Genomic DNA, 12,309 nt, shown 5'->3' with positions numbered 1-12,309 from the left:
ACATATAAACAGACACATACGTCTGTGAAAAAGCCCTCCAGTAGTGTAATGCCTCCTCCCCTTTTACTCTATAACCAGCAGCTGGATAGAAAATATGCCCCCCCTTTCACTCTCTGTCCCTCTCTCCCTCTCTCTCTCTCTCTCTCTCTCTCTCTCACCGATGTGCTGAGAACAGAAGGGAGGAGTTTTAATTTGAGTTCTGAACTGTTGCCCTTCACAAGGCTCAGAGGCAGCACTCTGAGTGGATCGCTGTGGATTAAAACACCTGTCTGTGGGTTCAATCATTTTTAAAAAAGGAATTTTTATGGCAAATTTTTTATGACTGGTTGTTTACAGAGGTGAAGAGGAAGGAAGTTTTACTACTGGAGAGCACAAAGAACAAGTTTTAAACTACATGGGGAAAACAAAATAACGCATTTCTGGACAGGACCAGAGTAAGACAACAAATGAAGATTTTAGCTCTCAAAAAACAAAGGTAATTTCGTTACAATCAAACAATTACAAAATTATTAAATAAGTACTTATTGATTTAAGCATCCACTGCATTTTTAAAAACAGATAAAAACTTCAATAAGTAGAATTATGCATTTTAGAAAATGCAAAAAAGCGATCCAATTTTTTTTTAAATAAAATGTTTTTTAAATATCTAAATTATTTAGCCGAGCTCTGTTTTAAATGGTTTTGCTTTTAACATTTATGCTTTTTCACTCTTAAAATAAGGTAAATAATTGCAGTTTTTTTTTTATTTGAAGCATGGCTGGAAATTATTTTTTACTACATCTTCTTCTCACTGCCTTTCTGGGACGAGCTGCTAAAGCACAGGACGAGACTTCAACTGACATGGACATCCAAACAGCCAATCATACCGTAGACCCTTTGATGATCTCTGTGACATCAGATGGACCTCCAACTTTGACCACACCTGGAGAGGTGGAGGAGGACACCGTCCCATCCACTGGCACCCGTTGCCGTGGTTACTATGATGTCATGGGCCAATGGGACCCCCCTTTTAACTGTAATGCTGGTATCTTCTTGTACTGTTGCGGCACCTGTTTCTACCGGTTCTGCTGCCAGTTCCGTCAACAGCGACTGGATCAGACCTCCTGCTCCAACTATGATACTCCAATTTGGGCAAATACTGGAAAACCTGTGGCCACCAACACTGAGGTGCAGCCAGACCACGAGCGGGATCGAACTCATATGATTGTATACATTATCTGTGGTGTGGTGGCCATCATGGTCCTGGTGGGCATCTTCACCAAACTGGGTCTGGAGAAGAGCCGTGGAGGTCAGAATGACCTAAGTAACTCCAGGTGAGTGGAAATGAGCTCTCTTACAAAATGTAGCATGCCGATTTTAAAATGTGTAGTGTGTATTAACTCAATACAAGTGTATAAACTACAGTAACTTTTTGATGTTGTGTTAACTAATGCCTTCATGTTGTATTATACTAGTTTGCAAAATCATCTGCTAGTTTACTGCAGATATAGATATTCATATTTCAATATAACTGACTAATTACTTACTCGGAATTGTTTATTTTAATTTAGAGCAGGGATGGGAAAACTCAGCCCTGGATGGCCTGTGACCAGTGGAGTTTAGCTTCTACCATTATCAAACACACCTGCCTATTTCTAGAGATCTTGAACACAACAATTAGCATGTTCAGGCTTGTTTGGTTATTGTTGAAGCACACCACTACTGGACACTGGCCCTGCAGGACCAAGTTTGCCTATGGCTGTTTTAGAGTGTGTTTTTTTTCAACCCCCAAGTACTATCCATACATTTAAAAAACTAATTCCAGTATTTATGAAACGTGGTTAAAATATAGTGAGGAATGAACCAAAACCAACATTAATGTAATTTTTATTGAAATTAAATATAATTGCTTTTTTTATACGTCAAATATATTCATATTGTTACGGAGTTGGGGAGTTTCTAAATTATAATTAAACTAAACAAATGAGACTGACAGAGATTGCTATTATTGTATGTATTGCTATTATTTCATTAAAGAAAAATTGCAGTAAGAACTTATTTATAAGACATTATTCTTAAACATGCTTTAAACACAATACTCAATAGTCTACATTGTTGCCTCAAATAACAATCATATCCTGCAAATATATCAATAAACATGATAGTTTTAGTTGTTTAAAGTCCCAAAGAGATCAAAACCATAAGATTTTATTAGCTCACATTGCCAGTTTTGTGGTGAACAATTCATCTGTGCACGTCATTAAGAAAAAGAAAAATTGTTTGCCCTCTGCTTTCTCATTTAATATTCCATTTCTCTAGGAACTGCGTCATAATAAAAAAAAAAACACACAAAAAAAAAAAACAATCACAGCTTTCAGTTCTTGGTGACTTTAAAGGGGCGGTCCAGACTGTAATTTTGAGGCTTGGTTGTGTTTATAAGATGCAAAGCAATGTGTGCTCATGCTTCATTTGTAAAAAAAAAAAAAAAAAAAAAAAAACTATATTTTTTCATAAATCTTACCTTGATTATATACAGCTACTCAGCAAACATGAAAACGAATGTCATAGTTCCTACCGCCAGACTCGCCCTCAAGAGGCTCTGGTTGGTCAGCTAACATAATGTGCTGTGATTCACAGATCGGATCCATGTCACCAGTGAAGCGTCATGTCTCCACAACCATGTGCTTTGATTCTGCTGTATAAATGGTGTCAATCAGAGTAGCTGTTAGCTGTATCTGTTTGAGCCTTAATCAGACAGAAAATGAAAAGGATGAACCTCATGCCTGCTCTCTTAAATAAAATCTGACAAGTGTCTGTAACAATTGAAAATAGGGTGTGGCTCCTTTTAAGTGAGAATCACCATTTTATGTATGTATGTGTGTGTGTGTGTGTGTGTGTGTGTAAACAGTCTGTAGACTGAGGCCCTAAGAGGTTGCTTACCTTGCTTATTGTTTAAGTCCGCTCCTGTGTGTAAGTAATATGAAACGTTCACATATCTTTTACGAGTTCATTATCTGAGTTATAGAACGCAGGGAAAGTGGCTGCATAGAGAGACACTGCAGTGCTGCTGAAGCAATTTTCTGATAAATATGATGTAGCTAAAATGTTAGTGGTGCCAAACAGCATTTCCCATTTACATCCTTGCTACAGTCCATAGCTTCTGCTTGCTTCTGCTTGTTGGAGCTGGTCCTTTGCGGAAGTTTTAGCTAAATCCAGCATTAACCTGGTGGAGATTCTAGAAGCTCTCTTTTGTCAAATGCTATATATATTTTTTTTTATTTCAAATTTCTTTGATCAGGTTTTTGCATTAAATATCAACCATAACAGTCATTTTATAATTATCCTTCCACGTTAATGTTTACACTACCCCAACCCCGATTGAACATTTCTCTCCCTCAAAAGCTACTAACTTTACATTAAGAAAAAAAAAAAAAATAATATTAAAAAGTAAAAATAAATAAATAAATATATGAAAATAAATAAATAAGATGAAAATAAATAACAAATATCTGTTTATTCATATATTATTGCTCAGTTTAAGAATCAAGAGAGTTTGCCAGTAGATAATCTAAAAAGGGGCACCACAACTTGTCAAAGGTCTTTAAAGAACCAGTAAGTGATAGTCTAATCTTTTCCAATTTAATAGAGTGGAGGAACTATGACGTCAATTCAATTTGTATGCAAAAACCCGGAAGCGAGTTAGCATTTTAGCACTTCCGGTACCCTCGTCCCAAAGTCAATGGGTTTTTTGAATAGGGTTTCAGTAAAATTGTTTAAATAAGGTCCGTGGCTAACACCAACTCAAGATACTTTCATGATTTGTTCTACGACATTAAACACATCAGTTACAGCACACTATTCAACTTTAAAATCGATTATGCTTCTTTAAAAAGACGGTTGCTATCAAGTTGCTAAATGGGACTACAGGCGGCGTCGGGGACAATATACGTCATCGAGCTGATCTGGTCTGGAGCGCAGCACGCTTGTGATGGACGTTTGGATTTGTCTGTGATTTAGGTATTTTCATAAATAGTATTTTATAGTTTGTTGTATTATTCTAATTGAGAATTCAGATTGTGTGCAGATAATTCTTTATAATTCCACTTATAAAGGGTGTCGAGACAGACTAATTTGTTGATCATTTATTTTAATTAAACGATAATATGAAGATACTGCTCACCAGTGCAGCAGCCTGTTTCTTTCCTGCTCTCAGTAATGCAAACGTGTGAATAAATGTGTAAAAATACATGCATGTTAACTGTCATTTTAACGTGATCAAGTGATTTCTCGTCTTTTTTTCATCATCTGAACACATTTAACTGCAGTATGTACACTCCTCCATAAAACGTTCAGCAGATGTGACTGTATGGGCTGCTTTTCGCTGTACTTCGTGACAAAAAATGAATATTGAATGTTGCTCTGTGTCCATGATGATGGAACTTGATGGACTTGTTTCTTCTCACGCCTCATTTCTGTCGTCTGTTTAAGGTAAGCAGACTGTGTGCGCGAGCGATACACTTATTTAAATATGTCTCATAATAATACTATATAGGCACATTTATACACATTTTTAAAACTTTTAGAACAACCGCAAAGCAAAACAGACGTATTTCCCATGTAAAAACGATCCAAAAGGCACAAAGGTCTATGTGTGTTTGCGTATTTGCGTATGAGTATAATATATAGCGTGGATTATAATATAATAAACAGAGAGATTAACTCTTTGTCATGGACATTATTTGTAAGAAATAAGCTTGATAAATTGTCTGTAGCAGGGTGGTGCTGACGTCACTGACGAGCGCCCCGAGGGCGCTGTAGTCCGTTTATAGCCTAATGTTAGCTTTTCAAGTCTTGCGTTTGCATTTAAGATTCAAAAGTGCTCAAAGTTGTATTTTCGTGTGACAATTATCCGGCTGAACAAAACGTGTAAGTGTAATGAACGGTGTTTGAACACAGAGCTTATTATTCGCAATCTTCGAAAACCCTATGGGAAAATCCTATAGGGATTTTCACGAGGGAACCAGTTTTATGCTAGCAGCCGATTAGCCTACAAAGTGACGTCATAGTTCCTCCACTCTATACAAGTAAACACTTTTTTTGTCCATGCATCAAAAGATGGTGGAGAGACATGTTTTCACTTTAAAAGGATGAGACGTCTCGCTATTAAAGTAGTAAAAGCTAAAGCCTTCTGACCATTATTGAAAGGTTGGTAACCACTGCCAACCCAAAATTGGCCAGACGTGCTATATATATTTTTTTAATTCTCTGGAACATAATTAAAAAAAACTGTAACCACTTCTCTCTTTGTGTCGTGTCCTTTTGAAGTCCAAATACAGAAACAGAACAAGCTCTTTGGAAAAGCAGCGTTTGGACAGCATTTTAGCTTTCTCTGCTATAACATTACAGCACCTCTAGCCACGCTCCTTTGGTGCGCGGGGTATATGTGCATGGTAATAGCGTGTAACCGGAAACTCTTGTGATCTCACTAGCCCAGAAGTATTTTTTTCTGTAGTCCCTAAAGTTTGTTCGCTGTAGGCTTTGCTAAGCTAACTGTGTAAAAGCCAATGTCTCCCTTTGCATTAAACTTTGAGTGTCTTACATTTAGAGATGTTGTTTATATTAACACAGCTACATTACACATGAGCTAAAGTTTAAAATATGATATATTAGTGGACCACCCCTTTGACAGTATTGCACAAGATATTGTGCAAATGTGGCATCTAATGTTGATGAAAACATTAGTTTTCATAATTAGATCTGTGGTACTTTCACAAGTAGACATTGTTTACCTAATTGAGTCCCTCTAAGGTGGCATTTATATAAATGGAGAATGGGATATGGAGAGAGAGAGTGATTTCTACGAGTGATTTGTCAAGCCCAGTCACCTGTATAAAGCACACTCAGAAATGCACAATGCTTTTATGATATGGAGTGATTGTTAGAAAGTGTCTGGTGCAAATGTGCAAAACTAGTGTAAGTGTCAGTTAAAGTGTCAGAGACCTTGTCTACAGGTTATTTGTCAAGCACACTCACCTGTGTGAAGCACACTCAAAATTGCATAATGTTTTGAGGTTTTCCTGTGGTGTTGTGGGGAGGAAACAGGGTCTTGGTTTTTGGAAGCTGAAATTGTGAATAATATTTAATCTAACGGCTTGTGAAAAGAAACTAGTGAGTAGTCTAGCCGAGCAGGCTCTAATGCTCCAAAACCTTCTTCCTGACGGGAGCAGTTGGAATAGAGTGTGGAAGGAATTTGTGGAGTCTTTCACAATACTACTAGCTTTGCTGTAGCATTGTGAAAGGAACATGTCTTAAATAAAAGGCAGAGGGGGCACCAATGATTTTTTTTTTGGAGATTTGTCCCTTTCTTTAGCCAGTGAAGAAAGTGTAGGCATTGTTGTGCCGTCTTATAGAGAGAAGGGTCCTGGTGGTCCTGGTGAGATCCTCTGTCAAATTTAGTGCTGCAGACTCTTTCCACAGTAAAGCCTGTCGGTGAACAGTGTGGGAGGTAGTCAATAAAGTCAATTAATTATTTTTTTGTTTATTTTAAATATCTTTTTTGGGGGGCACGTGATTTAACAGAACAAAAAGAAACATGGCTTTTGATAACGTTTTTCTCACACTTGAACCACAGATCTGACAGATTATAACAGCTTTAACACACACCTTTCAAAGTTGTGTGTTACAACAACACTCTGTAATCCACTCAAAACGCTATTGAAACCCATTTTCGGATCACAAATTACCAGTTGGACGCTATGGGCCCTCCATGCAGCAGCCAAGAAAAAGGTCTATAATTGTAACAAGTAGGGCTGTTAACCTAGACTGGTCTCACGTTTGGTTCGGTTACGATTATCATGCCATCGATTTGGTTCAATTCAATATCTTGGTGCATCTCAGTGCATTGACTATGTTTCCATACATAATTAGATTTTTTCTTAACAGCACAAGATTTTTTTATTTTTATGAAAATCTATAAATATATTGGTCACACTTTACAATAAGGTTCATTAGTTAATGTTAATTAATGCATTTACTAACATGAACAAACAATGAACAATACATTTACTACTGTATCTGTTCATGCTAGTTAACGTTAGTTAATGAAAAAACAGTAGTTCATTGTTAGTTCATGTTAACTCATGGAGCATTAACTAATGTTAACAAGCATGGACTGGGATGTTAATAAGCCATTAGAAAATATTCAATTATGATTAATAAATGCTGTACGTGTGTTGTTCATGATTAGTTCATGTTAGTAAATGCATTAACTAATGAACCTTATTGTAAAGTGTTACCAATATATTTATATTTATATATAATTTGTAATACAATTTTGTTCTTTAATACAGCAGTAAGATACTGCTGTATTAAAAACAAAACTCTAATCGATACACAGAAGACAGCATGAGCATTTACGGCAAATAAACTAATGTAAACATTATCCCTCTTGCTTTTTGAGTGCTGACAGGCGAGGTCTTACACCCCTATGATTGGTTATTGTCTTTACCAGCTCAACAGAAAGGGCTGCGATCGGCTTTAGAAATGAAAGCACTGTTCACCGATAGCGGGACGAACAGCCGCGGTTACAGTCTGCATGCGCATAATATGCATTTAGCACAGGTAATAATATAAAAAAAAGCTACAGTTACAAAAAACTAATTATTATTTGTATGCTAGTCAAGGCATCAAAATAATTTTTTTTATAAGAACTGTAGGAAATGGTCAGAAATATAATACATATAAAATATATATATATATATATATATATATATATATATAGTTACGAATTAAATTAAAAATCCTTAATCAAAAAGAGATGCAACCAAAAACGTAACAAAATAACAGGGATTAAAAATATAATCCCTGGTGCCCCCGCGCTCTCTCTCCCCAAAATATACCAAAAACACAACCACTAAGAATTAACAAGAAAATATGATTTATTTACAGAAATAAGGAGCAAAAATAACATCAGGAGGGGTTCAGCCAAAATAAATGACAATAAACCAAGCTAACTAAATTAGATTAAACTTCCCTAAAAAAACAAATAAAATAAAATACAGAAAACTTACCTCCCTACTAACAAACACAGGAGAAAACGAAAATAACAAATAAGGCACCAAACCTCCCTACATGCTCCAAGCCCGACAGGGAGACAGTAAACCGGGTTTCAATCGCCGGTTAAAGATTAACACAACGGCATCTCAATATACATGCAAACACTCATGGAATCGCGTTCTCCACTGAGTACAAGCGGGGAAAATCGAGAGAGAGCGGGGAGCCATCGAACCCATGTTCTCTGCAGGTTTTTATAGCCGCCGCCAATCATGGTCCGTCCCAACGTAATCCGCTGCACCTGCGAATACTTAGAGTGAGGAAGAGAGAGAGAGCGAGAGAAAGAGCGCGAGAGCGCGAGAGAGAAACCACACACAAGCCTACACTACGCTACTCGTAACAATATATATATATATATATATATATATATATATATATATATATATATATATATATATATATATATATATATATATATATATATATATATACTACAAATGCACAAATAATACAATTGAGCACACTTTTTACAGGGGCTGATTTCATAAACTATAAATTCAAGGTTGTCTTATTTTGGATTTTTAAAACAATTTAAAGAGATAATTTACTAGAGTTGTTTTATTTATTATATGTTTTTATTTACTCACATAATTTAAGATGTTGGGAACTTTTCTTCATTACATCATTAATTAATATTTTTAGCTGAAACTGTGGTCATTGGTAAATCATAAACTCAAAGTCAACAACCAGCTTAACATCTTTATCACTTACAGAGAAAGACCAAAAATTTAGTGTAGCATCCAGCCAACTAATGCCATTAATTCTGTATGTATGCTGCTCATGCTATTTTAACCATCACTGGTACAAGAAGCATAAAAACATAAAAAAAGAGTTCAATAAAATGTGCAGAATGTTGTCCTTAGGCTATTTTAATTTTATTAGCATCAATGCATTGAAAAAGCTAACCCAATCCAATATTTCTATATGTCTCAAACTCCAATTCTTCTTCCTTATCTTTTCACTCAGAATGTCAAATCCAACCTTTTGTTCTCATTGTTCAAAATATTCAGAATCCTTTTATGAATATCAAATTACCTGTCACAAGCAATAAAACAAATTACGAGGAATTTATAATTCTCTCAGCATTCTGTCATAACCCCATTTCAGACATGAAATGACCCAGTAATGTAAACAGTCCTATTGAGATGAACACATTTAGAAAACGAAAATATTCATCCAAAGATTAGCACTTCTCGGAGGTTAACACCTCTCCAAGAGCATTTCCCACACGCTGAACACAGCTCACCAGATTAACTCTTCTTACAAGATTAAGAGTTCTCCTGCGATTAACACTCTGCTTTAAGATTAAACTTCTCCACAGATTAACTTTTTTTGAAGCTACTGCTGCACTTCACAGCTCGAGACATCTTATTTATAAATTTCAATTCATTCCATTCAAAGCACAGTAAATGTTTGCACAGATGTTGAATGTATATTGAACTGTGCTTTTAAACATTTTCAGCCATGTCTGAAAGTGCCTGTTATGCTATTTTAAATTGTTCTGTTGGTCTCCTAGGTGTACATCTCAAATAAATGCAATTTACTTTTTACTCTTTTACTTCTACTCTGCTCTGATTGGTCAGGTGGCCCTGTTGTGATTGTTCCACCACTTCGGAGAATAAAGAAAACCACATCAGATTTTTGTTGCAGCTTCATCAGTTGTCCAATGATTAAATGTTAAAAGAACAAGTTGATCCACCTGAAACACTACCGGAATTAAAACTTGAGTAGGAAGCTATTTAGTGGTTAGTTTTTACTTTTGTGATAAATTATGAGATGTAATTGCCAAGGCTATTTACACAGAATGTGTCTTTGCATTTAAAAATTAATGTAAGTGAATGCAGTGCTCAGGATAATTTTTTAAAAATCACCTGCTCTCCCATGTTGCCGTCAAACAGTTGTCAAGCCAACTTACTGTCAGCAGAACCTCTGAGTGTTTCTGATTGGAATGATGCTTTGGAACTGACATTGATGAGTGGTGCTGTATGTAAAAAAAAAAGATGAACTATTTTTAAATATCCTCATCTTTATTTATATATGAAATTATTTTATTAATAATGTCAACAACACAAACCAATTACAGTGATTGAAGGTCAAAATAGAAGTTGTTCAAAGGCAGCCATTGAAAATCGTAGGCTGCCATTATACAAATGTGTTTTCAAGAGATCACACTTAGCTGATGATTGTTTATAAAGCTTGTTTGGCATGCTGTCCCGGGAGAGAGCCCTGAGCTCATAAGATCCTTGAGCCCGGGGCTGCCTCCCGTTTGCAAGGCGAGAGGGGAGTTTAAGCTTAGGTAGATCTCGAACTCCCCTGCTGTAGTAACTAATGAACAGATAGTGATTGCTCTTAAGAGATAACCATTTAGCATGTCTATGATGCCAATTTGGATTTGTCAATTAACTTAGGTTGGATGTTTTTTTGACTGTGGGAGGAAACCGGAGAACCCAGGGGAAACCCACGTGAGCAAAGGGAGAAGGTGTAAACTCTGCACAGAAAGTCAGCTGGCTTGGTAAGGATTAGAACCAGTGACGCTCTTGCTGTGAGGCAACAGTGCTAACCACTGGGCCAAAATGCCACCCATCTAGGAAAGGAGGAAAAGTAGGGGTGTAAGGGGGGACTCTTCAAAACGAAGATGGCTGTCATATGGAACTTGGGGTACTTATAGTGGCTTAGGAATCGTCTGATTGGTGAATCATAAATTAAATAATGCGGGGCTGGCTGCAAGCAATCATAAGCATGTGATCCTCTGAAATTAGTTTTTAAATAAAATTCATTAAGAGTTCACACTTAGCTGATGATTGTTTATAAAACCTGTTTGACATGCTGTCCCAGGAGAGAGCCTTGACCCCCGTGGTAGATCTTGAGAACTCCCCAAGATACTTTAATAAGCTCGGGACAACAGCCGAGTATTAAAGAACCCCCTAAAAGACTATAAAGATCAAAGCCATAAGCGGCTGCTTAATGGAAAGTGTAATAATGATGGCATCAGGAGAGGGTTTGCAGGAGCAAAGATGGAACCGGTGCAGAGTGTAAAGGCTTAGGTTAGAGTGATCACTACAACTGAAGTGGTGGATTGGCTGCTGATGTTGCAAATGATATGTGTGCTCCCGTAGCAGTATTTAACTGTCATGACTGGACGGAATAGTAAGACAGATGTAATAATTTTAATGCAGGATGTATGAGCTCTGCTAGAGAGACTTTTGAAATGGTAGTGATGAAATGTCAGGATAAGCTCAGTGGAGCGTCTTTGCTGCAGCAAAGGTGCGATAGAGTCAGTGATGCAGAAGAGAATTTAAGCTAGGCAGAGCATCTCTACAGTTGCAGAGGTGCAATGAAAGTCAGTGGTGCAGAGGAGAATTTAAGCTAAGTGGGGCATCTCTACAGTTGCAGAGGTGCAATGGTAGTCAATAATAACAACAGGTAAATACTCTTCTGCGGAGGCATTAAAACTGCTGTGGCAGTGCTGGGGAGTGTGTCAGTCGTGGTATGTTAAATAGAAGTGTATGTGAGCTCAGGCAGAGTGTCAATGCTGTGGCAGTGGTGCAGAGGGGAAAAGAAGCTCAGCGGAGCTTCTCTGCTGTTGCAGAGGTGCAGTGAAAGTCAATATTGGAAGGCAAATATGCTTCCGCGGAGGCAATTTAACTGCTGTGGCAGTGCAGGGAGTGTGTCGGTAATGAACGGCTAAATGGAGATATGTATGAGCTCAGGCAGAGCGTCACTGCTGCGGCAGTGGTGCAGAGGGAGAATAAGACTCGGCGGAGCGTCTCTGCGGTTGCAGAGATGCAGTGGTAGTCAGTATTGGAGCATTATTATTACTCCCGCAGGAATGATAAATAGTGTCAGTAATGATATGTAAAAAGTGAATAAGGGTTGAACTAGAGCGTCGCTGCAGTTGCAGTGGTGCTATGTGTGAGTGTAGCTCGGTGGCACATCTCTGCTGCTGCAGAGGTGCAGTGGGTCAGTATGGAGGCAATGTGTGCTCCCGCAAAAGCATTTACTGCTGTATGAATGCAGGGGGGTGTCAAAGTAGTGTTAATTTTAAGTGTAAATGTATATGAGCTCGTTTAGAGCGTCATTGTTGAAGTGACTGAAACTCAGGGCAACCCCTAAATGGGTCAGAGCTGTGGTGGATGGAAGTGAATAGAAGTATGGGATAGTTCAAGTTTGGAGGGAAAAGTTAAAGGAAGTAAAAAGGGGAGAAGGGTAGTGAAGGAG

General features: G+C 37.4%; 1 protein-coding gene across 2 annotated transcripts in view; it reads left to right on the top strand.

The window, feature by feature from the left end:
• Positions 1 to 216: 216 nt before the first annotated feature.
• Positions 217 to 12,309, top strand: part of shisa8b (shisa family member 8b) — a 72,711-nt gene continuing 60,618 nt past the window's right edge. For both annotated transcript variants that reach the window (XM_087276185.1, XM_087276186.1), the window contains exons 1-2: positions 217 to 475; positions 753 to 1,313. In XM_087276185.1, the coding sequence (XP_087132311.1) occupies positions 447 to 475; positions 753 to 1,313 (590 nt within the window). In that variant the 5' untranslated portion in view covers positions 217 to 446. The remainder of the gene's footprint in view (positions 476 to 752; positions 1,314 to 12,309) is intronic.

This window comes from Danio rerio, chromosome 12 (assembly GCF_052040795.2).
Source record: "Danio rerio strain M-AB ecotype USA chromosome 12, GRCz13ab, whole genome shotgun sequence".
Taxonomy (NCBI): domain Eukaryota; kingdom Metazoa; phylum Chordata; class Actinopteri; order Cypriniformes; family Danionidae; genus Danio; species Danio rerio.
This window is presented reverse-complemented; position numbering and strand designations above follow the sequence as displayed.